We start from the raw sequence: 24,990 nt of genomic DNA, 5'->3' as shown, positions 1-24,990 counted from the left end.
AAAGAATTTTGTCTGTATATTGTTAGCTCATGTAACAAAGCGTCTCTTACTCGGCCTTATTTAGACTGCTGCATATAACAAAGTGTTAGTTTATATGCAAGACTTGTGCCTGTTTCTGTATACATTAAACATATGAGGGAGCGTACTGTATGGAAGCTGTCAGGGAGGTTTTCTTTGAGTTGTGGCAGACAGCATGTGGAAAACACAGAAATATACATGCTAAAAAAGCTGAGGAAGATAATGGTTTTAAAGGAGAGGCATGAAGTAGCTGCACCTCCCCAACTACGACAGTAAAACACTACTGTAATAATAATCCAGTAATATGATATGACACTTATAAGAGCCATTAAGAGCCATTTTCACCTTTTTGTTCAAGAACATTTTGCTGACAAAACATCAGTACTTTTTTAAAGGTCCAGTATGGAGGATTTATTGGCATCCAGCAGTGAGGTTGCAGATTGAAACCAACTCAATACCCCTCGCCCTCACCTTCTGAGCGTACAGGAGAGAAAGCTGTATGTAAGTATCAAAAGCACAAGTAAAAGTAAACCATACGTAATTTTACATGTATGAAAAAAAAATACCCACAAGTCATACTTGAGTAAAAGTAAAGATATCATGTTAAAATAAAAGTGTAAGTCACACATGTTAATATAGTACTTGAGTAAAAGTTTTACAGTCTGATTTTAATTTATAATTAATTAGGATTATGATTATTATTACTTATCAAAAGTAATTTCCTGACAATATATGTACTTGAGTATCCAAAACAAAATTTGTGTTTGTGTTTTTGTTTGTTTTATAGGCGGAACCAATATTCAGCATTGTGATTGATTGTACATAAGTACAGTACTTGAGCAAACGTACTTAGTTACATTTGATCACTGTTTGAATATTAACACAGTGTGATGTGCATGAAAATAGAAACTGGAAGAGAGGGAGGGACTGAAGAAAATACAATTAAAGGCGCAATATGTAAGAATTTTAGTGTAGAACATTACATTTATGTAAATTATCAACATGTATTGTGATGCACAGATATCTACTGAAGTTAGCATGCTAAGCAGCTAGCCCCTGGACTGTCCTTTCTCTTAAAACCACTCTGATCTCCCAGTCCGGACTGCTTACTGCATGGGTAACTGAGCTAACTAGCTAACGCCGGCACTAGTTAGCAGTTACTCTAGTGATATGCTGCTCCCTATTTCATTGTATGAACTCAAGAGGTGGCCAGTTCTCACATACTGCACCTTTAACATACTGAATGATGGAGTATCCTGGTGTGTAAGCTGCTCTCAGGCCTGTCTTTCATTTGGAATCAATTCAGTACACAACAACTCTGCAGTAACACCTGTGAGTCGAAACACAACAACTCACAGCACAACACTGTGCTCAGTGCTCACAGATGCACTGCCATCCCTTCACCACATGGGGGTAGAGGCAGCCAAAGTAAGCCAAACTGACCTGAAGTGGATATCTGAGGCAGCCTTCTGCTGAACACTGCTGATAATGTCACAAAAGCAATGATGTAGAACGTCTGCCAAATGACCTTGATGCTCTTTACTCCCATTCTCACCCCCGACGCCGTTCCAACGCTCTGACCTCAATTCAGCTCAACCAGAACCATTAGGGAGCAATGTGCCAGATAACGTGGGCCAACAAAAAAAAAGTGTTCTTCGAGAGTGTTTGTGCGGCGTTGCTGTTGTGTCCAGAGGCTACTGTTGTGTGTGGACGCCGGGTCTGGCAACGGCTGATGCATTCTGCCTGGGTTCATGGGATTTCTCGCAAGACCACATGCTGAATGGAGGAGGCACCGAACGGAGCATCTGGACCCGTGGCTTAACAATGACTGTGTGGGTGAGATAGAAAGAGCAAAGGGAAAAACAGCGAGAAAGACACAGGCAGAGGGAGACAAGCCGAGGAATGGAAAGTGAATGCTTGTGTGCGAGGAGGGAGGCTGGAGAAGTGGCAACTCACAGGTGGGGAGGAGGCCGAGGAAAAAAATGTGAAATATTAAAACAAAGCAGGAAGCAGTAGAAAACAATAGATGCCATAAAGAAGAAGGAGTGATAGAGGTGCTACTACAAGAAGCATGAAATCATTTATATTGCTCCACCACAGGCGCAAATAGTGTATATTTACTGGCAGGCATTGTAATAAACATTAATCAGAGAATGTCTCGTCTGTTACGGATGGCTTGACCTAAATTACCGCACTGTAAATCAGAGAAATCTCTGAGCAGTTGGTAAATATTTTCCTTTATCCACACAATTTCATTTTCATAGTCGGGGTCAGAGACGTGCTCTCACAGTCAGTCCTTGTGTATTTCAGCCATAAACTTAATGCAATATAAGTCATTTCATATCCAGAGCCCATAAAGCTTATTTAGAGTGTTCAAAAATAATTGCACGTTTTTATGTACTGACTCATGTATTTATGTTATGAAGGTACCAACACACATCACTCCTCTGCTGCCTCACCTCTCACTCTCTTACTGTCAAACACACACTCGCACTCTCGTCCTCACACACACACATCTAAATGTGGAGCAACATTAAATCTATAGCAGATGAATGAGTGTTTTCGGCGGCGCTTCCCTCCTGGGAGTTGTGGGCAAAGCGAGAGCGTTGCTATTTCAGCTGCGGTGTGCGAGGGGGTGGGAGCCCGCCGGGTCCGACCGCAGAGAGAGGGCCGCTGCTGGAGCTGTGGCCGAGGCCCCTGCTACTGACCCAGGGAGCCGACAGTAAACCCTGGGTTTATGGAAGTTCAGCATGCGGTGGGTCGCCTGATGTGAGAGCTCTTGTATCCCATTCTGTACAGATACAGCAGAAGTAGGTTGATGGCAAGGGTGCCCTGGATGAGAAGGTTATATATCTGTAGTGTCCAGTGCACAGAGAGCTCCTGAGTCTGAAAGGGTAACTCTAGTATAAAACCTTTTGTGGCTCCAGAGGAAGCTGATAAATGACCTCCAGTGATGTCACTCAATGGCCTAGCTGCATTGTGGGTAATGTAGGCACCAGGTTTTGAAAAGGAAGAAGAACACGTGGAATGAAAGAGGTGGCATCTCTGGTTCTGCTGAATCGGGTTTGATCTTTTGTTTTTAAACTGTCCCTGCTTTTCAAAACCTGGTGCCTACATTACCCACAATGCAACTTAGCCACTACATGACATCACAGGATTACATGCAGCTTCCTCTTGAGCCACGAAAGGCTTTACACTACTCTTTTTTCACATATGCAGTAGTACTCTCCAAGAACTTTAAACACACTTAAATTAACGGACTTACTCTTTAACTAAGGGCAGTGAGGAAATGTAACTCCAGTCAAGTACTGGACCTGAGTACTGGAGTGTTTCCACTCTATGTTTATACTTTATATTTCAGAGGGTAATATTGCAGTTGTTACTCTATTACATTTATCTAACTTGGACTTTTCATTTAGGACTCAAGCCAGTGCATGAGAGTGTCCCCTCCATCTTTCTCAGACTGTTTAATTTAGATTACTGTTTGAGGCCCAAACATGTCAAATTATCCAATATTTTATTTAAAGGTGCAAAATGCAAACAAATAGGGGGCAGCACATCATCAGAGCAGCTGCTAATTGCTGCTAACTGTAGCTGCCGTTAGCTCATAATCTCAGCTAACCGTGCAGATAGCGATCGTTTTAGCTGACTCTGCCTGGACTGGGAGCGCGGAGCACCGGGGCAGTGTTGGTATTGTTTGGTATCAGGCTATCACCACTTGGGGTACAAACTGGCTCGGGGGCTAGCTGGTTAGCATGTTAACTTCAATAGATATCTCTGTGAAAACAATGCACTGACTGGTTTGAACTAAAATTTTTACATATTGTACCTTTTTAAAAAAGCAAAGATTAGAGAAATGCCCAAAATGTGTTACTTGTTTTTACATTGTGATACTGGAACTTTTACTTAATGAGGAGTACTTCTTCCACTTTGCACCAACAAGAGGATCGTTAGTTGAGTTTCTGAACTGTCCATTCTTTGTCCATTGAGTCTCTGACTCACCTGATGTTTAATGGCTGAGGGCTAAAAAAAATAAAAGCATGAAAACATCGGGGAGTCATGGAAACAAGGGGATTAACTGAAAAAGACACTGCTGGCACACGGTCGGCTTGGCCAGCGTTTAGTTTATTATGTTTGTCAGGTAAAATACAAGAAGATTGTGTCTCCCCCTGTGGAAAAGTAAGTCTGTACAGGGGGCAAACACACAGAGGCCTGGTGATTAGCTACTGTTTCCACATGTGCCACGGCTACCAGTGAAAATGACCAGATGACAAAAGACAAAACCTGCCTGTTCCCATTATGGAATTTGCTCTGTGTTGCAACCGGGAGGGGAAACAGTGACGACAAGTTCAGGGTTTGGAATTAACAGAGAGTTGGTTTGTGTTTTAATCCCCCCAAGGAGTCACCTGTGAACAGTTAGACTCGAGGGGAAATGGGGCCACTTTTGCTTCCAGGCTCCACAGAGGAGGCAGATCTGGTTCACATTAATGTATTTTTGACCAAAGCCAGTTACCAGGTAAGAGGGCAGCAGTCAGTCAACAACCTTCAAGTGAATGTTCCTGTTCTGAGGATTTAACCATTAGCTAAAGAAAGAAACTAAAGGAATTCCTACGTAACATACAAATATCACAGTGAAATACTGAAGTCGGGTGTTTTATAGAGGCATACTGAAGATCAAGTCCATGACCAAAGTGTGAAAATGTAAGTTTCACATGTGGATGAAATATTTTAACACCTCATTTTCAAAAATGTACCATATTGAGGACATTTTCACATTCTGTCATGTATGAATGAAACTTGAATTACATATGTTAAAGCTGCTGTCAGCGTTGTTGTTGTTTCAGTTAACCTCCTCTCTGTTTTGCAGTTCATCCCCTCCTTCTTCTCTACGTCACCACAACTCCTTTCTGTTTTTGGGGGCAGCTCTCTTTGTTTCTTTCTTTTCTTCAAGTGTTTTCCTTCGCTTTGGCATGTTTGGTAGTGTAAGCCGTCCGGAGGCAGTGGGAGTGTAGACGGAGGCTAGTTTGACGAAGGTAACACAGTACTGAGGTGGTTTTCTTGCCATGTTTGTAACCTGGTAACCAGGGGCTGAGTCAGCAAGGTGACTACATTTAGCAGCAGTATGGCAACAAAGATACCAGGAAACTCCACTTACGGTCCTGGTCCAGAGCTTTTCATTTAGAGGAAGAAAGCATTTATTGGACACCCAAAAAAAATCTACATTTTCAATGATTTTCCAGGAAGTTACAAACCCTAAAATACCACTAATACCATTAGGCCTAATCAATACTTTTGAAAGGGCTTTTTTGCCATTGTTAGATCTAATACTACTCAATATTAGTTAGAGATGTTGGGATATGGGTGCATATATGCATGTGCATGGATATGCAATAAAAGTCAGATGAAATGTGTCACATTATATTTTGGGACCAAAAATATTCACATACACAAAATAAAAATGTCACAGAATAAACAGTCAAGTGAAACTAAAATATCCCAACATCCCTCAGTAATTCTGAGTAGCATATGTCATTTAAAATGTGATCAGCTTTTCTTTCTGATGTGAATTTCTACTTTCAACCTGTGAAAATAAATAAATCTCCCAATTAAGGTTCACATGATTTTTTGGTGCATTTAAAGGCCTATTCATTTATATATTGAGCCATTTAAGTTATTACTTTATTAACTTTTGATTTTGTCAGTTCCAGTCTTCCATACATCAACAATAAAAGTCTCTGCAGGAACATTGCCTGTTTTTGTTTTTTTTGCTGGGGAATTCAGACTTTCTGTGACTTTTTAACCTGCTGAACATCGGAGAGAAAAAACAAGATTCTGCTTATATGATATTATACTGTATACACGCACGACCCCGGGACGCGCGCTGAGGTCTTGGCACAGAGGAGTGGGGCCAACCTTTCGTGGAGAGGCGTGGCCGGGGGCGGCTCTCTCGAAGCGCAGCCAAGTTGAGGATAAAATGTGGATAAGTGATGCTTTAGCGGCTTTGGTGCAAGAATCCCGCAAGAAGAAAGAGCCCCTCTCTGCCTCTCTGTTCCCACACTGATGAAAACGGAGTGAAGCCACCGCAGCGCGTCTCTGATTTATGTCATATGGCAGCCGGCGACAGTCATCAGCGCTCCACCTGAGCTCTCCAACTTTTACTTTGAAGGCGGACTTTTCTTCTTCTTCTTCTCCTTCTTCTTCTTCTCGCAGCTGAAGTTTCCTCACAACCAGATCTCTGTCAGGAGCTCAAGAAGCGGGCCGCATTCCAATTCATTAAAGGTAAATTATTTCTAAAGTCTACATTAAATCACAACACTCCATTTCTGTTTCAATATGCATTAGTCTTCACAGTTTCCATTAGGTTTTGGCACGTTTCACCAGCCTCTGTCAGCACTGCAGCATGCATACAAAAATAAAAGTTCAGCTGAGAGTATATGTGTACATAAAGTATTGTGAATGCATTAGCTTCCATAATGCATCATTCTGTGCACTTAAGTACATTTATTGCCGCTGTAGGCCCGGTGGTTAATGTGATTTGAAATGCAGTATGTGTTTTGAACAGCTCCCAAGCTGTCCTTCCTCTTTTTGATTTAGGAAAAAAGTTGTAAAATCTTAAAGGAAGTTCAACGCTCGCAGGGATTTCTTTAATCCACACTTTCACTAGTCGTCCCCGGCCTGCCAGCTTTTGCCCCCAGTGAACCTCATGAGCGTTACTGCAACCAGACTGAGTGTCTGCAAGCCAATGCACTGTCCTCACCAAGTTCAATATTGACTCTAGTTATTCAGCAAATTTGATACAGAACGCCAATTCCAATCCTCCCAATAATCCTGTTTTGCTCTCCGCTCCCGGCTCCTTTGCCAGCTCACACTGAGGGAGAAGAAGAAGAGTGTCTTTCTGTGCCGCCGCCATCACTATCTCCACTCCACCGGGATGAGGCGTGTATCTGTGCACCGTCTGAGGGGCGTGTCCCTCCTCCTCCTCCTGCTGCTCCACGCGGCCACCTCCATGGTGATGCTCCCAAACTCCACGGGCTGGGAGCAGATTCTGGACAAGTATCTGGACGAGGACGGGGACTGGTGGGAGGCCAAGCACAGGGGGAAGAGGGCCATCACAGACAGCGACGCTCAGCTCATCCTGGACCTCCACAACAAGCTCCGCGGCCAGGTTTACCCACCTGCTTCCAACATGGAGTACATGGTAGGTGGATGGAGGATTCCCACACCTCACACAGGTTATATTTGTTGAAACGCTTTGACCCCATTCTGAACTCCCCGAGAGTCTTCAACACTTGTGGACCATATAGCTTAGCGACCTGACCCAGTCACCAGACCAGCTGGCACTTGTCCCACTTGGCTCACACACGAGCAGCATGCCAGCATCTAAGCACCTTCACACTCGAGGCACCCCCACCATCCTCCACACACACACACACACACACACACACACACACACACACACACACACACACGTCTGCACCCATGTGACTTTGATTGTTTTGCCAGAAGTGAAAGAATTCCACCAACTTTGCCAATGATCACATTACTACTGCGCCTTTTTTTTCTTCTTCTTCTTCTCTACTCGTGCTAAGAGATTTGTTTGACTTTATCCGTTGGCCATCACGTGTGTGTACAGCGCCAGATCACTTTTCACAGTGCAATTAGAATCAGAGCACAGCACCGGGGCTTGTTTTACCAGCTGTCCACCCCCCACTAAACACACATACACACACACACACACACACGGGCACACCACACCTTCTCAAAGTGTGCGCTCCGCAGATCTGGAACTTTTCCAAATACACTACATGTGTAGGCACTGCTTGACCGCCGCGGAGCATTGCCACCAGCAGCACTTAGGAGGTAAAAAAAAAATCAATACAGTGTGCAAAAGGTAATGAGGTTTTATCATCCTTTCATCTCCACTTAAAGAGCGACAGAACAAAAGGGAGTATTATTCTGTGGTAAAGGCAAATAAACAGTTCCTGCTGGGGGCAATTGCTGGACTGTGTAATTGTATAATTGAGAGGTTGGACTTGAGGACCCCATGTGTGTGTGTGTGTGTGTGTGTGTGTGTGTGTGTGTGTGTGTGTGTGTGTGTGTGTGTGTGTGCGCACCACTCAGCCTGGCAGGCTCCTGGTTGAGGCACACTCTAGTGGAGAAATGCTGAGCCAGCAGAGCACAGCTCCTTTTTCTACTGTCTCCTGTTACAGTTGGCTGGGTTTTTTTTTTTTTTTAGCTTCAGGAGCACCCAGGGGTGAAATATGGAGAGGCGCACAACAAGAGGACGCGAGGTGAGGCGAAGAGAGCGAAAGCTAGCGGGGAGGAATACAGTAGGTAAATAAAAATAGAGGTGTAAAACTGATAAAGGAGAGTCGCGCACAGAAAGGGGAGACAGAAAACTGCAAAAAGAGGAGGCAGAATAATTGAAAAGAAGGTGAGGAGGTTGAGTGAGGCGAGAGGAAAGAAGAAAAGAACGATGGACACATGTAAAGGTGTTACTGATAACATTCAGCCACCAAATGTGGCATTACATGTCCCCCCTGCCGTTGTATCACATCACAACACCGTTGTTGTTCAAATCATCTGCCCCCTGAAGTGGCTGATGCTAATGTAGATAATGTTGCTAACGTGAGCAAGATAGTGCTAATGTTGCTTAGAGCCCCAATCATTCCTATGGAGCTGCTCTGCGGTGTCTTGAAGCCAAAATGGCTGACTTACCAGGTATAGAATTACCCGGATCTTCTGTGTTGTGTGGCCCGTAGAGCCCATAAACTTCCGGTTCAGCGCCCGGCTCACTTGAATACAAATAAAAGGATTTCATCTTGTTACTCTTCTGGACTTTCCTGATTTTATTGGACCGAATGGCTTAACTTATGACAGTGACACAAGTCATTTTGCTGGGGTTTTTACAGCCACTTCTTTCACAATGTTAGCTCTGTTAGCTCTAATGTTGCAATGCTAGCTAACGTTAATGTCACTTACGCTAGCTAGCTACTACTACTAACTACTAAGACTTGATGCTGTTGAAACGCAGATACCACGTGATACCAACGGCGTTGTACTATTGGCTGACAAACCTTGTTAGAAGCTGCAATCAACTGTCAGAATTCTTACACAGAGATAAACAAAACAACAATTTTGTACCTGACAAATATTTTACAATTATTAATTCACATTCACAATAATGTTTTTTAAGAAAAAAAGAGATACTTTTATTCTGCACCTTTCTACAAGATCTGTAGATGTGTTATTTAAAAAAAAAAAAAGATTTGTCTACATGAAAATGTAGACTGAAAATAAAATCTATATGACCTTTTGAAAAGAAAGAAATCTTACTGGAAAGAAACTGTTGTCACATATTAAGCGGATTTCTGCTCATTTTCTGCGCTTTACTTTGAAAGGGGCACCATATTTCTCATACTTTCCTGTCCTGTCTGTGTTGAACCGCTGTCACCTTTCAGAAACCTCACAGCTTCACTGTACTGGAAGACTTCATAGACATGCTCCCCTGCCTTTCCTACACACTCCTGCATGCACACACACACACACTCACTCATGCACGTACGTAGCCATTCGCCCATCAGCTCTGTTATAGTCTGCCATTGTATTTAACCATAACCCGGCTGACCCTCTGTGGCAATCATCACAGAGACACAGAGATAACATCAATTCAAATCCTCCCCTCTTTCCTCCCCCTTCATCTGTTTCCTCTTCTTGCCCTCTCTCTCTCTCTCTGCCTCCCCTCTCCCTTATCCCTGTGGCTCCGTTCCCATTCTGTCATTATCCAACACACAGGCCCCGAAAAAAAAAAAAAAAATTCCTTGGATATGCATTCACACTCTGTAGCGATCCACAAAAGCTTCAATGCGCTTTCAGTAGGGCGACAGCGGTTCTGCCTCTCGCTCAAATGTTGACCCACAGGTATAAACAGAGACGTGTCAGTGTTTGAAGCGCTGCAAGACAAACAGATGGCATCATGGGAGAAAGGGCCCCACCTGCCTTGATGTTTAACTTGGCTTTGCTGGGCTGCACTCAGGTTTGAAGAGGTGGTAGTGGTGCTGTTAGTGCTTTAAGATAAAGCTGTATTGACAGATTTTGGTTCGGGATGTGTGCTGCAGGCAGCGGTCGCTTAAATTCATCATTGGATTATGTGGCTGTCCAATCGGACAATGATTACCATCTAGACTAATTATTTTGCTTTGATTTAACTCAATTCAGGATGTTGAATTGTGGCAATGTGGACATGTGAAGCAGTATTTACAAAATGTCTCAGATTAATGCAATTAGATTTATGAATTTTAAGCTCATTATCAGACGCCAGTGGCAAAAGGTTACCATTCAAATGTCTTTTATCCCGGTTGCTTTCTGCAGCTTCCTCAGAGCTCACAGACCAGCCTGGAGATTGAATCCCTCCAGTGTGTCTTGGGGTTTTCCCCTGGGTCTGGTCAGCTGGTCACACCCAGAAAACCTCCAAGGAAAGGGAAGTCCACTGGCTTCTCTAGATGTAAAGAGCAGCAGCTGAGTGCACAGTATGAAAAATGTTGGTCACTTACTGTTGCTCCCAGTGTTCCAGACGAGGTCACGCTCCAGTGAAGCCAAAAGAACATTGTCCCAAAATAGCAAAAAGATGCCACCCTAATGTCACAGAGATGGAGCCTCACCTGCACCGGCTGCATCCTGTCCACAAATATCACAAACAGGAGAGGCAACAAGGTGTACCCTTGTGGGAGTCCACTGCCTACACTGAACCTGCTTGATGTAATGCCAAGAATGTAAACGTAGCTCCCAAGCATTGAGGCATACCATGTGTTTGGTAGAGGTTGACATCAAGATCCCTCATTTCGGGATTTGTACGCAGCGTTTTGACGTGGTCTGGGCCATGAAGATGGTGATGGCCTTATGAACTTGTCAGATAATGAGTGAAACAACTTGTCGGCATCATCCAAATGCATTGGCGGTGTTCGGGAGTCGTCCCTTGTCTCTAAGGTATCCTTCCACATGCGGACCTAGTTTTACGCTGAGGTCGATCAGGGCCAATCTGGACATGCAAAAGTCTTCCTGATCTAACCCAAATCGTCTCTCTATTTAGGGCTGATAGCATCCCTGAACGTGGAGACTGATAGGAACGATTGGATAATGGCTTTCCTCCTGCACGTGTAGGCAGTAGTAGCATGATAAAATGTAGTATTTAACTGCATAACAGCTGCTACAGTAGCAGTAGCAACGAGGCCAGCAACGCCTGTGATTCGTTATCCATGGTGTAATAACCACAGCTACTCGAGGCTCATAGATACATTGAGGCTAATGTAGCTTGTTTTCTTCTGGAAAATGGTCACACAATATGGGTGTGACGAATCAGGGAAGGATATGTTGTGACTCATAAATCCAAAAACTAAAGAAGGAACTAAAACGGGGCCCTCTTACTTGTCCTTGTCTTACCCTCACTCCTTGAAAACACCTTCCAGGAGTGAAGGTGTGCCAAGGACATACCCCTGTTTGCTTTAGATCAGATCCTTACAGTTCCACATCCTTTCCAGTTGGCAGGTCTTGCCTCCACCAACTTATTCTAAAAACTTCTCTGGGGGCACTTGAAAGTCATCCTTTTTAGTAAGCTCTCTCATACCTGGGTTTTCACTGCTGTGATTCCTGTACTGCAGCTGCAGCCCGTTTGGTCTGTCAATGATTCTGTGCTGACTCTGGAGTTGCCTGTGCCAAAAAGGCTCAGAAAGGCCTTCTTCTTCAACTCCTTATTGCTTGTGGCCAGAATGCTTTTGTGCAGCTGCACTCTGGGTGAAGTTATATTTTATATTTTGGTAGCTGATAGCCTGTATTTTTGTTTATGATTAATAATATTGATAATGTGACTTGAGATATTATAAAGCCCAATATCAGACCAAATCAAAACACCAGGCTAACCCTACTATTTACATGTCTGGCTCACTTATACCCCTTTCACATTGGAACAAAAAAAAAAGTACTAATACCCACTAACATCTGGCTTTTGTCATCATTGGAAATTGTTATGTCTTTAGCTAAAAGGAAAAAGCAGGACACGAGACAACAGACAATAAACTTACTGGAGGTGGAACAGAAACTGGTAGAGCAACACAAATAACTGAAGGCAGCTGGGAAGTCCAGGTGAAAACAAGTCTAACAAAGAACAATCCAAACAGGGGTAATCTGAAAAATAAAGAGAAATCTAAAGGGCAACCAAGGAAAACTAAGAGCGAGCAGGAACACAGGGAGCAGTGCAAACACTGGAAAAAACGTGGGACTAGGGAACTGACGAGGAGAACGCAGGACGGACACAATAAATACAAATACAGCAAATCAGAACAAGACACATGAAGATAAAACCTACAAAATAAAACAAAAAGGAAATGCTTAAACTAAAACCCAAAACCACGACTAAGCAGTAGTCATGGGTATTTCAGCTCCAGCTCTGATTGGCATTGATGGAAATATGACACCTGGGTGGACACGCTAATTTTCGCCCCTTTTCAGTGAGACACTCGTTAAAGTTAAGGACATTAGCACGTAGATACACCTCGATACACGTAGATACGTTTTCAGACATTGTCAGTCGGCATTGAGGTTGAAAGAGAGACTGCTAGCAATGGCAAAGGAGTCAATTGCCTATTTTTTCAGCGGGTTTACCCACATATACGCACTCATTTTGGTCAAAAAATGGTAGTACAATACCCAGTAAGCGAGACAGCTTTCTGTTCAAGTCAAGCCTACAGTAATTGCCAGCACTCTTCTGCCCTATGTTCCTGTCATAACATGATAAATGGAGATAATGGTATTCGCTGGTTGACAGAATTCAGACAATGGTCAGCCCCGTAACCTCTGATGTGAGTTGATGTGAGCTGGAATGCATCAGACACTGAATACTCGATATCAGTGAGGGCGATTTCTTATAGTTTTCCTGAATGTACTGTTCAGCGTTTTATTTCTTTTTAACTATTGATCAATTTTCCTGCCTTTAAGCTCCTTATTAAGTCACCTACTCATGTACTCTGTCAGTCCTCAACTTTTTTTCTCAACCAATTCCCATATCTTTCTGCTGCTATTTTTTTTTTTTTTTTTTTTTTTTTAGTATTTCTCTGCATGCACCATTGATTTTAAACAGGAAACCCAAACTTGCAAAGGAAGTACCCCATGGAATGCAACCAGATGACCAAGGAAGAGAGAGAGACAGAAAAAAAAAAAAAAAACCTGGCCGCAAATGAAGTGTGAAGCGAAATACACAATGCTGTGTGCACAGCGCTGAAAGACTTTAGCAGGGGAGGTGTTTTTCTTTAAGGGCCCCAGCAGAAGTGTGGCCAGAGTGGGTGGTGGTGGTGGTGGTGGTGTGTGTGTGTGTGTGTGTGTGTGTGTGTGGAGGGGGTCTTGGGTACAAGACCTCCCCTGCTGGGCTAACAGTGCAAACAACAGCAGCTTGACAAGCCGGCTGCACTCTGTACCAGATCCAACAGCTGAAAAATATGTGTCTCGCTCAACACTTTCTGAGCCTGCTCTCTCTGCGAGTTTGAGGACGATGGAATGAGCTCCTCAGCTGGAAGCGGCTGCTCGTATTTGATATTATATAAGACTAAGTGCTTCAACTGCATCGCAAATCATAGAGACCATAATCACATCAGCCACTTTTCCCTACGAGACATCGTAGCCAGAGTCTTGGTCACTTTTGGCTTGAAACCTACTATAGTTGTGGCCACAGCTAAATGTTTTCTGACCCATAACCATTCATAAATGTTCAAAACCTCGTGATGACCCCGCTCATGTGCAGAATGTCCCATGTGCTGTGGTTTGCAGATCATTTGGCAGTTAAAACGGCTCAATGCGCTGGTTTTCGTCTGTTTATCAGAGCACAAATTGATAATTTTTTCCTGTGAGGAGGTCACAGAAGTCAAGGTTTTAAGTGAACAGCTTCCTTCTTCATTCTTTCACGACTGAGGGTGACCAGGCTCAAAGGAGACCTATTATGCTTTTCGTTTTTTTCCTTTCCTTTGGTGTTTTATTTATCTTCTTGTGCATGTAGAAGATCTTGAAAATTAAAAAGGTTAAAGTCCGCACAAATAGAAGCTCCTCTCTCCCACAGAAAACACTGCTCCTGAAACGCCTCATCAGTAGCCCCGCCTTTAATTCTGTGACTTTGTGACATCACACTACGTCACCATGTGACACATTTTCGTAATTTATGCTTCGCAGCTAGTTTGGCACGAAAACATTGATTCAGCACAGCTGCTCTGATGTTGTTAGCGGTGCTGGGTCAGGCATGCGTGAGGTGACCAATCAGAGCAGACTGGATATTTGGGACTTGGGGCCTTAAAGAGACAGGAGCTAAAACAGAGCATTTCAGACAGAGGGGGAATACGGTGCTGTAGCACTGGACAGTATGAGAAATCTGATGTGTTTTTTGAGCACTAAAGCATGTAAACCTATTCTAGTAGTAACCCAAAATAAAATAACAAACCTGAAGATGAGGATAATATGTCACCTGTAAATCTCCTCAGTGTTTCTGTTTCAGCATTGTGACCTAATATGCGAGAAAAGCTGGTTAACCAGGGATAACAAAACAGATATGACAATACTGACATTTATTTGCAGCTCACTGCCAGCGGAGGTAATTTCTGAGCAGAGACAGAGGTTCTGGTAAACAAATCCTTATTCCTGTTTTCGCCCTGGCTCTGTCAGTCATCATTTGGCCTCATTGTGCAAGACACAGGCAACTACTACAACACTGATACTCTGTGCAGGTGTTGAGATGAATGAAAAATATACTCCACACCTCCAGCTGTTTATTTGTTCTATATGCCAGTTATGTAACATTTCGAGAAAGCTTTGTGTTGAAATCCGACAACGCATTTTTGCAATCATGGCGGAGTCCGCCAATATTACCCTGCTGGTGTTGATTTGAACACATCAACAGCCGACAGGATTCCCAGAAAGAGTTGAAAAAACTGTTCGGAGTAAGGAGTTAAATTGCAGCGCTGCCAGACATCCTGTTGTTAGGTAGGTGTGTGTGTGTGTGTTCTTTGGGAGTAATGCAGAGAACAGCAGTTGTTTCTGGTGGGACCGAAAGTGGGTGACGGACAATGGAGGAGGAAGGTGGTGGAAGTTATACGAGTGTCTGTTATTGGATGAGATTACAGCGAGCGTAAGCTATGACTTCCAGGGCCCGACGTGTGAAATGTGAAAACTCCTGACACCTCCGCTCGCGCACACAAACACACATCTGTGCACACGCACGCGTAAACTAATTGACTTTCTCGTCAAAAACCTGTTACATTAGATATCCCACGCTGAACGGGAAAGTGAAGGTGTGCAATTAGAGGAACATACAGTGTCCTTCGGAGGAATTACAGCTGGTGTTATTCTAACTTTTTTTTTTTTTATGGTAGAATGTAGGTCAGCAGAGAGGAAGGACACTCTTTGCATTCCCAGAAAACCCCAGAATGGGAATATGATCCCTTAGTATCCAACCAGAGCCAAACTTAACCGAGAGGGCAATTCAGAGAGAGGTAAAGTGAAACAAAAGCTTGCACCCAGACATCTCACCAGAGACATATGGAAGGTATTACTTAAGGAAAAACAGCTTTTTTGCATTTTTTGAATAACACCCAATCCTACAGGAAAACCCATCTGGGGAAAGTCAGCTGAGCAGCAAGAAGAAAGTCTAAAAGCTCTTTATACAGCACATAAACGTAGTTCTGCTGAAATTAGTGCAGTTACTTCTAGTCCCTATGATTTATCATAACATAATCCGGGTTCAGTGTGTGTGAATACCATCTCACATCACATCACCGACAGCTGAACAAACCTTGTAAGGCAGTCAATATATCCAGGTCCTCACTAGTTGTTCTTTGACCTGACATTTCTATATCTTATGGCCCATTAGAAGCAATATTATGTGTTGCACTGGATATGTTTATTTCTACTTCTTATAAGATACAATCTATTTTTCCATCTTATCTCCTGTGCAGGTGTGGGACACAGAACTGGAGCGAACAGCAGAGGAGTGGGCAGAGACCTGTCTGTGGGAGCACGGTCCTGCCAGTTTACTGCCTCAGATTGGACAGAATCTGGGAGCACACTGGGGACGGTAAACAAGCACGCACAGTTTTCTCATATGCACTCTTATTTTATCAAAAGGTTGAGGATAAAAATCTCCCTCCAGAAAACATTCTTCGGTCTCTAATGTCAGCATATAACCGGATTAAAACCAGTGCTCCAGGTTAGATTTCTCCTCTAAATTACTCAGAGTTTCACTTAAATAAATTACATTTTTTTGCAGAATGTTTGTTTTTCTTCTTTCCTGAACTCTTAATCATTTTTGAACCCCTCAGGCTTATCTTGTTATTTTAGTAGGCATTTTACAACTGCTAGCTGGCTTCAAGTGCACTGTTTAACTTTATACAACCAATTTAGCATTATAAAATCTACTCCTTACAGTCTCAATAAAACCAAAACTTTTTTTTGTGTTGGATAGGCATTAAACAAGCTATATGACATGTCAGTCAGCCCAGTAAGTGGGCTTTAGTTTAGCACAACTGCCTGCTAGCTTGTTGAAGTAGCCTACACTGTTTTATGTCATATAACCAATTTAGCACCCCAAAATGCATTAAATCCACTTGTTACACTACATAAAATCACAACTTGTATTTACATTTCTATCCGTGTACGCACTAGTCTGTTAATTACTGAGCTTTTGTTTAGCACAATTGCTAGCTAGCCTATTGGGGTGCAATGTTTAACTTAATGTAACCAATGTAGTACCATACAATCCACTTGTTACTCTCAATAATATCACAACTTGTTGTTCTGCGTACACACTTAATAAATATATAAGATGTTAATAAGTAAGCTTTAGTTTAGCACAACTGCTAGCTAGCTAGCTTTTTTGTCAGGATGCACTGTTTCAATTTATATGACAAATTAAGCACAGTAAAATTCATCACATTTACTCTTGTCATTTTGCAGAACCTTTTCAACACTGGCATGCTCATTTGGAGGACATATTAATGAATTTAAAATATGTCCAAGGCATGAAAACAACATATGTTGGTCATATCCCTCATGAAAGCAAAGTCACATAGCTGCCATGGCCATTAGCCTACTTTACCTCCACCCATGAGCCAAAAAACCTCTATACTTCTGGATATATTTCAAGTGAATTTACACATAAGTGGCTGCAGTCTCTATGATGTGTTCATTTGTGTGTTCATTTGTTCACTCAGTCCCCCATAGAGCATCCGAAAACAGCACCACTTCACACAAGAGGCTCTTGTTCCACATCTAATCATATCCCTCCACAGTCAAGATGTCCGTTTGATTCTGATCAAATTAACTAGCAACACCTGGTGCCAAATCAGCGTCAATCTTTGGTTACTGCAATTTATTCAGAGAGAACGAATGCTTGATTGCCTGCTAGAAGCTTAATGGCCGTCTTAACAGATGTGTTTACCTTACTGTGGTTATAACTCGCCTGCTTTATTCTGATGTTATCTCCTCTGCTGCTACCAATACCTAACATTTTTATAAACTTTGTAGTTTTGGAAAGGATACGTGGAAATGTTTCTTAACCATACATGAGCTGCAATGTGTTGCACCAATAAAATGATGATTATTTAAATATGTCTTAACACTTTAAGGCCAATCTACTGTATGGATATCATGCATGTGGGTTCCTAAAAAGAGGACTTGGGGGAAGCAGAGAACAGCTTTGATGCATAATACCACCTCCTACACCTTCAGAGACACAAGACATAGAAATGTTTTTCTGGAACATTGTCATCACAGGTGCGCTTACTCATCTCTCCAGGTATCGTCCTCCCACGTTCCATGTGCAGGCCTGGTACGATGAAGTGAAGGACTACTCCTTCCCTTACCCTCAGGAGTGTAACCCCTACTGCCCCTTCAGATGCTCCGGCCCAGTTTGTACTCATTATACACAGGTAGCCGCGTCTGGATCATACCAATTCATCATTTTGTGATTTAAGACTTTATAGTGAGTTTTTCACGGTCTGTCTTGTGATCCTTTTGCAGCTGGTTTGGGCCACCAGCAGTCGGATTGGCTGTGCCATCAATATGTGTTACAACATGAATGTGTGGGGACAGATCTGGGCCAAAGCCGTCTATCTTGTCTGCAACTACTCACCAAAGTAAGCACATTTGTTGTGATCTTCTTTCACGGCTGCATGACTGATGTACTGGCCGAAAAAGGAAACGAGAATCTTAAAGGAACAGTTCACCCTTAAATGAAATATTCAGTCATTATCTTATCACCCCGTACCGATGGGGGTACGGGGTGATCCACAAAACATTTCTGGAGCCTCACAGCCAGAATTCACTGCAGTATTCTCTTTGATAACTGAAGTAGATGGAGACTTAGACTAAAATGACTCCATACAAGTCGTCCAGTGTAATCAATGTCTTTGGAACCCCCGAGTCGATATGAAAAGATGTAATTTACACCCTTGATGCACGGTTGAGCTTGTGCACCCACCTCTGACAGGGTGACGCTTTGAGCTTAGCAGCAACAGTGAAGTTTGTGTTTTGTTTTTGTAAAATTTTGCATAAAAAGTAATATGTGTTCTTCTCAGTAAGACTTTCTTGTTGTATGACCTGAACAGGGGAAACTGGTGGGGCCACTCGCCTTACAAACATGGGACCCCATGCTCTGCCTGCCCTCCCAGCTATGGAGGAGGCTGCAAGGACAATCTCTGCTACAAAGGTATGTGTGGAGAAAATAGAAAACGACAGAGTAATAAAAACCCGAGGAAAAATGTGCTTACCGTGCCCTGTTTTTGTGACTTTACTTGAAGATGACAGCTCCTACCCTCCACAAGAGGAAACGGAAGAAAACAACTTCATTGAGCCGGAGGCCCCCCGCACTCCACAGAAGCCCCGGCCCAGGGCCCCCAAGCCTGAGCCTCCCAGTCTCCCTGCCCCGGCCCCCACCAAGCCCCCCACAGAGGACCTGCAGAAGAATGAAGTGGTCAACACACAGCAGATGTGTAAGCTGCCATTTAGCTGTTTATTCTGGATCTAGTTTCATCTCAAAATGCGGGGTGTGGGATCTGTTTTAGGGTTGGGAGGTGCACAGGACATGAGCTCAAAGAAAAAAAAGGAACTTTGTTTTGTTTAAATTGGGTCAGAGAATTTGTGAATAGCTGAAGTGTTGAACAAGCAATAATGGATAACAAGTGCAAAAAAAATAGACCTCGGCCGGAAATATTTTTCTTGCAATTTATCTTGAATTGCCTTGATGTTCTGTGGCCTTTATCTGTCATCTCTCTGATTAACCTTGACAGTTCCTGAAGTGTACTTAATATTGCAAGTCACTCTTTGGAGCAGGGAGGGGAGGTCTATTTAAGCACGATCCCCAGAGTGTGTGTTTGCTTTTGGCCGGCTGAGAGGGGTTGAGGGGTGAGAGGGGCTCGCTGTGGTTTTTAAATGGCTTCCTCTCTGCAGTGCAAGGGGCCTGGGCTTGTAAGCTGAGACGCTTCCTCCAGTTTTTGCTGACCACCCTGAACCTTGTTGCAGGAATTCTCCTCTTTGGTGCTTGTAGCATCACAACAATAGTCTCCGCTGGGTTTCACTCAACTCTGGCTTTTAGAAACAAGTCGTCTGCATCAGAGGAGCCAGTCCATGCATGTTGGTTCCTGTGCGAGCGCTGAAAGGCCTTTATGTTTGTGTTTTTACAGCTCAGCTTGTGACCTGTGACACGAAGCTGCGAGATCAGTGTAAAGGAACACCATGTAATAGGTACAGTTAAGAAGAAATATGATAAAAACAACACAACATGGAGTATATACAGTAAATTTTACATTATTTTTCTTATTTTAAATCTACAGATATGAGTGCCCAGCTGGGTGCCTGGATGCTACAGGAAAAGTGGTTGGGACAGTATACTATGAAATGGTGAGTACGCAAGTTTATGACAGGTCTCCTTTCAAAATGTACTCAAAGTGATTAATCGACTATCAAAATAGTTGACAACTAATCAGTTAATCAGTGCAGCTCTAGCTTACTCCTTAATGATTAGTATAATTGCAACTAACATTTGTGTTTGTGTGCCGCAAAAGGCCCTTAATGTAAATGAAATACTTTATGTGCAGCAATCCAGCGTGTGCAGAGCTGGTCTACATGCTGGCGTCATCGATAACGATGGAGGATGGATGGATGTAACAAGACAAGGCAGAAAGGACTTTTTCATCAAATCCAGCAAGAACGGAGTCCAGTCTGTCGGGTGAGACAATAACATCAGAAACAATACCACCATGAGTTTATACTGATGATATCTGATGATGAGACTGGTAAAATATGCTCACAATAAGTGAAAATAACGTGTGTTTCCTGACAGGAAATACCAAAGTGCTAATTCCTTCACAGTTTCCAGAGTCGCAGGTTAGTCTGACAATAATGTGACACTGTAATTAAAGATATGTCACATTTTATGTTAAATTGCTTATTATAAGCTATGCTGCAACTGTGCTTGTTGACACTCGCTGTAATTATTTCTTGCAGTCAAAGCCATCACGTGTGAGAGCACCGTCGCACAGCTGTGCTCGTACCAAAAGCCTGCGAAACATTGTCCAAGGTGTGAACCAGGTTTAATTTCTGCCTCCATGTCAGCCTTTTTCATACATTTAGCTATACAGTCTTATGTGAGCTCAAGTCACTATGTCTATCCGTTCCTTTTTTAGGTTATACTGCCCGAGAAGCTGTTTAGAAGAGAATCCTCACATCTCCAGAGTAATAGGTACCGGAATATACTCTGATGTAAGTCTGACGATTCACCACCAGGATCATCATTTTTTTTATTTTGTGCAAATTTAAAGACTCAAATGAATCAACATCTCTTACATTACCTTTCCTCTTGCATACCTCTGTAGAAGTCCAGTATATGCAGATCAGCTGTCCACGCGGGAGTAATCAAGAATGATGTGGGTGGTTACATCGATGTGATGCCGGTGGACAAGCGGAGACACTACATTGCTTCATACCAAAACGGCATTTTCTCAGAGAGGTACGAGGTGTCTAATCTACAAGTAGCCAAACTGACCTATGAGGCTAGTATGTGCGTACTGCAGATGTGCAATTTTTAGGGAATTTTCTCAATATTTTTAGGTTTTAAAGAGGCTCTGTGAAACTTCTGTGTTGTGCTGGAGGCCGGTCGTTGATACAAATTGGTACATAGAGCCCCTTTAATATTTGTGCAAATAAATGATACCACAAAAGTATTCAATTTCAATAAAATAGAATAAATAGAAAATAAAAATAAAGTGTCCAGCATATTGTCATGGAATTAATTGTTTTAAAGATTACTGGTCCCACTTCAGCATCCCGTCTTGGAAAGTGAAGGGGTTAATTTGCTGGGGCTCGGAGTGGATGGATGAGAAATCAATGGCTCTCAGGTAGAGAGATATTTATCCACTCTGCTCTCCCATGTGGACCCAATCTTTTCAAGATGCAGGCAGTTCGTTACATCTCTCATGCAGTGTGCATAGGAGGGTGATTAGTATGCATCTGGTTTGAAATAATTAATTGCTTGGCAATTAGTGTAGAGAAGATGAGTGCGTCTTAATGGACTTCTGGGAGGGGTTTTGTTTGTAGGTTGTAAGTCAAAAAGGGCAGTGAGCGGACGAGGGTCCAATGTTTAATATAGTGGCTTAGATAAAAAAAACAAAGAAGCCAGAAAACAGGCAAGAGTGTGAAGGAGAGAAGAGCCAAACATATGCATTGAGGAATGGGGAACCATTTAAAACACAGGGGATCAATGTAAGGTGGATTTTTTGACAGTTTTAGCTCAGTCCAACCAATATGGCATATAACCTTAAGCTGGATCAAGTTGTTGAAAGCGCATGTGGGGGAGGAATGGATTCTGTATAAGACCTCCTGAAAACTGAATGCATTTCAAATCAGTCTCCCCCCAATGTCTAACCAAACATGGTGGAGAATGCATAGAAGTGATATTAAGGTCATGCAGGGACATTTTAGTCTGAGGATTGTTAAACTAGGCTTAGGTGGAAGTTAAATTATATAAAAGTTATTCTCGTTATCATAAGAAATGTCTGAAAAGATTAGTCTCATTGTCACATCGCTACAAGTTGCATTTGGTTAATTGGTTGTATTTAAGATCGGAGTTGCAAGACTCATATCTATGCAGCACACCAGAGAGAAAGGCATTTTTAAAAGTCTCAGTGTTGAGCTCTCAGAGGTTTAGTTTCTCCCCTGTTCGTACTTTAAGATATCTTCAGCTTTACCTTTTTTTTTTTTTTTTACCTCTGGGAAGAATATTATTTACAGCCACTCCTTTGACCACAACTCCAGACAAGCTCGTCATTAGTTAAAGATTCCCAGATAGCAAGATTGAGAGCAGGCCATACTATGGCCACATGTTAGCCAAGAGGGAACCAAATAAGCCAGAAATGGTCGAAATCTGTGGCCTGCTTGTACAGATTGTTTATTTGTTCTAATACAGTAAGAGTTTGTCAACAATTGTGGCAAACAGTAAAGACATTCTGCTTTCTGAGCCCATTCAGAGTTAAAATCACGGAGGCTCTAGTGACCATGTAGGTAATTTACATAAAAAATACTTTGAATATATAGCAAATATATACCTGAAAAGTAGGGATATCTAAGCTCTGTGAGGGTTGAAAAGGATAAAATAAAGGTACCCCATCCTCACAGAATAAAGAGCCTCAATTAGGAAACAGAATGTTTGCAAACAGAGCACTGCATCGTCAGCATAGAGGTTTAATATTTACGTATATTGCCCCACCATTTTTCATTTCTTCTCCAAAGAGGAGAACTGAGAGAAGACAACCCTGTTTGGTACCACCTTCTTAAACAGAGCAGGAAACAGGAGACATCATTGGTTTGTACTGCTGCTGTTGGAATGTTAAGAAGCTTAAGCCAGGCAATAAAATACCTGCACAATTCAGCTCTCTAAAGAGTGTAAAATGTACCTCTCCAGGTATTAACAAGACTGAGAAAGTGTGACTTTTGGAATTAGGAGACATATTAATAATGTTCAACGCCTCTCTCTGATATTGAATAATATAATAATCCTTTGCTGTGAGTGAATTGTTTCTGGCTGCATGGAATCAAAATTATGAGCCAAGATTTTAGTGACAACTTTGGCGCCCCATTATTCTCACTGTCAGGTAGATTTTGTCCCCATCTTTCTACCTAATGACTCCTCAGTGACTGAAAATGAATCACATCTAACTGTTAACAAAGAAAGGATTGCCGGGGATAAAGACTTTGCTGATGCTAATAGAGTGAGAGCATGTGTTGAATCCATGCCGTACCACTTTACAACAGCATTAAGGTTACAGGTCCGTACCAGCCTCTGTTTAAAGCTCAAGTGACCCACATACTGTATGGTCTGGTCTAGTTTTACAGAGATGTTAAATTGCACCTACTTTGGATTGTTCTGAGAAATGGCTGTTGTTAACATGACCTGTGTGGAGGACACACACACACACACACAAACACACAAACACACACAGTCATTTTATTCTACAGTCTTCCCTCTCTCTCCCTGTCCTCCCTTGTCTCTCTCCACCACATTTATCTTAGTCACTCTACTGACGCCTGTTAGTATCTGCCCATCATTTATCTGTCTCCTTTAACTTCACAACACGTCTGTCTCTGCTGGATTAACACGTGAAGTCCCCTGTGTTTGTGTAAAAACGGCTGGTTTATCTGTTTTCTCAGGGAGCTTCTACCTCTATCTGTATGCGTCCTATCTGTCATCAGAGTGTCAGACGACACACCGACGTGGACATTTCGAAGTCAATTTGTTTGTGTGTGTATGTCATCTGCGTCTCTCTGCAAAAAGGCTGGGACATTATCTGTTTCTGACACATGCCTCTCCCCCCTCTTGTTTCTCTCTTCCCCGCAGCCTTCAAAACCCTCCTGGAGGGAAGGCGTTCCGGGTGTTTGCTGTGATTTGAGTGCCCCAGAGGGCGGCTTCGCCAAACAAGAAAAGCGCACTTGGGCTGTTGAATAGGCGGTAATCAAGCCCTGTTGTCAAACTCAATGACTGAAATGTTTCTGGCTTTGCTACACTTCAGGGGTTAGAGGTCGTCTCCATGACAGCGAAAGCCCTGGCAACAAAAACTTGACACAAACACAAAGAGAAACTGTCTGTGCTCACTCGCATGGAGTTTTCATTTTATCATCTTTGGCAAGAAATGTTATGAACTGTAAATATATTTTGTTGTACATAATTGTTAATATGTCTTTGTGCCATTACCTATTACCTGTAATAGAATGATAACACATTATAATGGCACTTAATTGTAATAAGTCTGGCACATTTTTACTGGTGCTCTGCAGAGGTTTCTTGCCATATTTTGTACTTTTGTAATGGCTGGGGAACAAAATTATGCATTTATTTTTGTATGATTATGCTTTATATCAATATGATTTATAAAGGATGCTGCTATATGTTTTTTGTATTGTTATTGTAATTGCCAGTGTGAGGAGTTTTGTTTGTTTGGTTATTTTTCCAGATAATGTGGTTTAGTTAAAACTCCCTGCAGGTCGGGAAGTACACTCATCCCTCAAAGTTGTCATTCTCGAAAACAAAACCTTCATCATGCACCCCAAAGATGTTTTCAAGTCATATCTATTCATCTCTCTTTGACATTGATAAACAGAAGTAATCCTATGCAACAGTTTTATTTCATACAGTATGTAGAGGAATGGTGATTTCTTTGTTCATATTTTACCAGCTCTCAGCTTTCTTTCAAGCTGCAATCAATATAATGGACATTTAAATGTATTTTTGTCACTGTTTCTCTGTGCATCATATGTATTTTCCTACCTCAAGTTGTTAGGAAAAGTCCATTTTGCAATAAAATATTACAACCACCACAATTCTTGTGCACTCTTGTGATGTTTTTCTATGCTTTTGCAAAGGCATTTTTACATTTCATCTATATACACTTAAAG

General features: G+C 42.4%; 1 protein-coding gene across 1 annotated transcript; it reads left to right on the top strand.

Moving 5' to 3' along the window:
- The first annotated feature begins 6,949 nt into the window (after positions 1-6,949).
- crispld1a (cysteine-rich secretory protein LCCL domain containing 1a) lies at positions 6,950-24,012 on the top strand. The gene is made up of 14 exons (XM_073488587.1): positions 6,950-7,216; positions 16,005-16,123; positions 17,843-17,975; positions 18,067-18,182; positions 18,654-18,754; positions 18,870-19,037; positions 19,728-19,788; positions 19,878-19,944; positions 20,142-20,272; positions 20,387-20,430; positions 20,551-20,623; positions 20,730-20,805; positions 20,919-21,052; positions 23,936-24,012. Exons 1-14 carry the CDS (start codon positions 6,950-6,952, stop codon positions 23,985-23,987), a joined length of 1,542 nt encoding a protein of 513 aa, XP_073344688.1. The 3' UTR covers positions 23,988-24,012.
- Positions 24,013-24,990: the final 978 nt, after the last annotated feature.

This window comes from Pagrus major, chromosome 19, assembly GCF_040436345.1.
Source record: "Pagrus major chromosome 19, Pma_NU_1.0".
Taxonomy (NCBI): domain Eukaryota; kingdom Metazoa; phylum Chordata; class Actinopteri; order Spariformes; family Sparidae; genus Pagrus; species Pagrus major.
The sequence above is the reverse complement of the archived record's forward strand: the minus strand, read 5'-3'. Positions and strand labels throughout refer to the sequence as shown.

What these genes read in the sequence shown, in the direction of transcription:
- crispld1a (XM_073488587.1), top strand. Translation starts at nt 6,950, where the DNA reads ATGAGGCGTGTATCTGTGCACCGTCTGAGGGGCGTGTCCCTCCTCCTC. An exon ending in CTTCCAACATGGAGTACATG is followed by an intron (nt 7,217 to 16,004) that starts GTAGGTGGATGG and finishes TCTCCTGTGCAG; the next exon opens with GTGTGGGACACAGAACTGGA. An exon ending in AACGGAGTCCAGTCTGTCGG is followed by an intron (nt 20,273 to 20,386) that starts GTGAGACAATAA and finishes GTTTCCTGACAG; the next exon opens with GAAATACCAAAGTGCTAATT.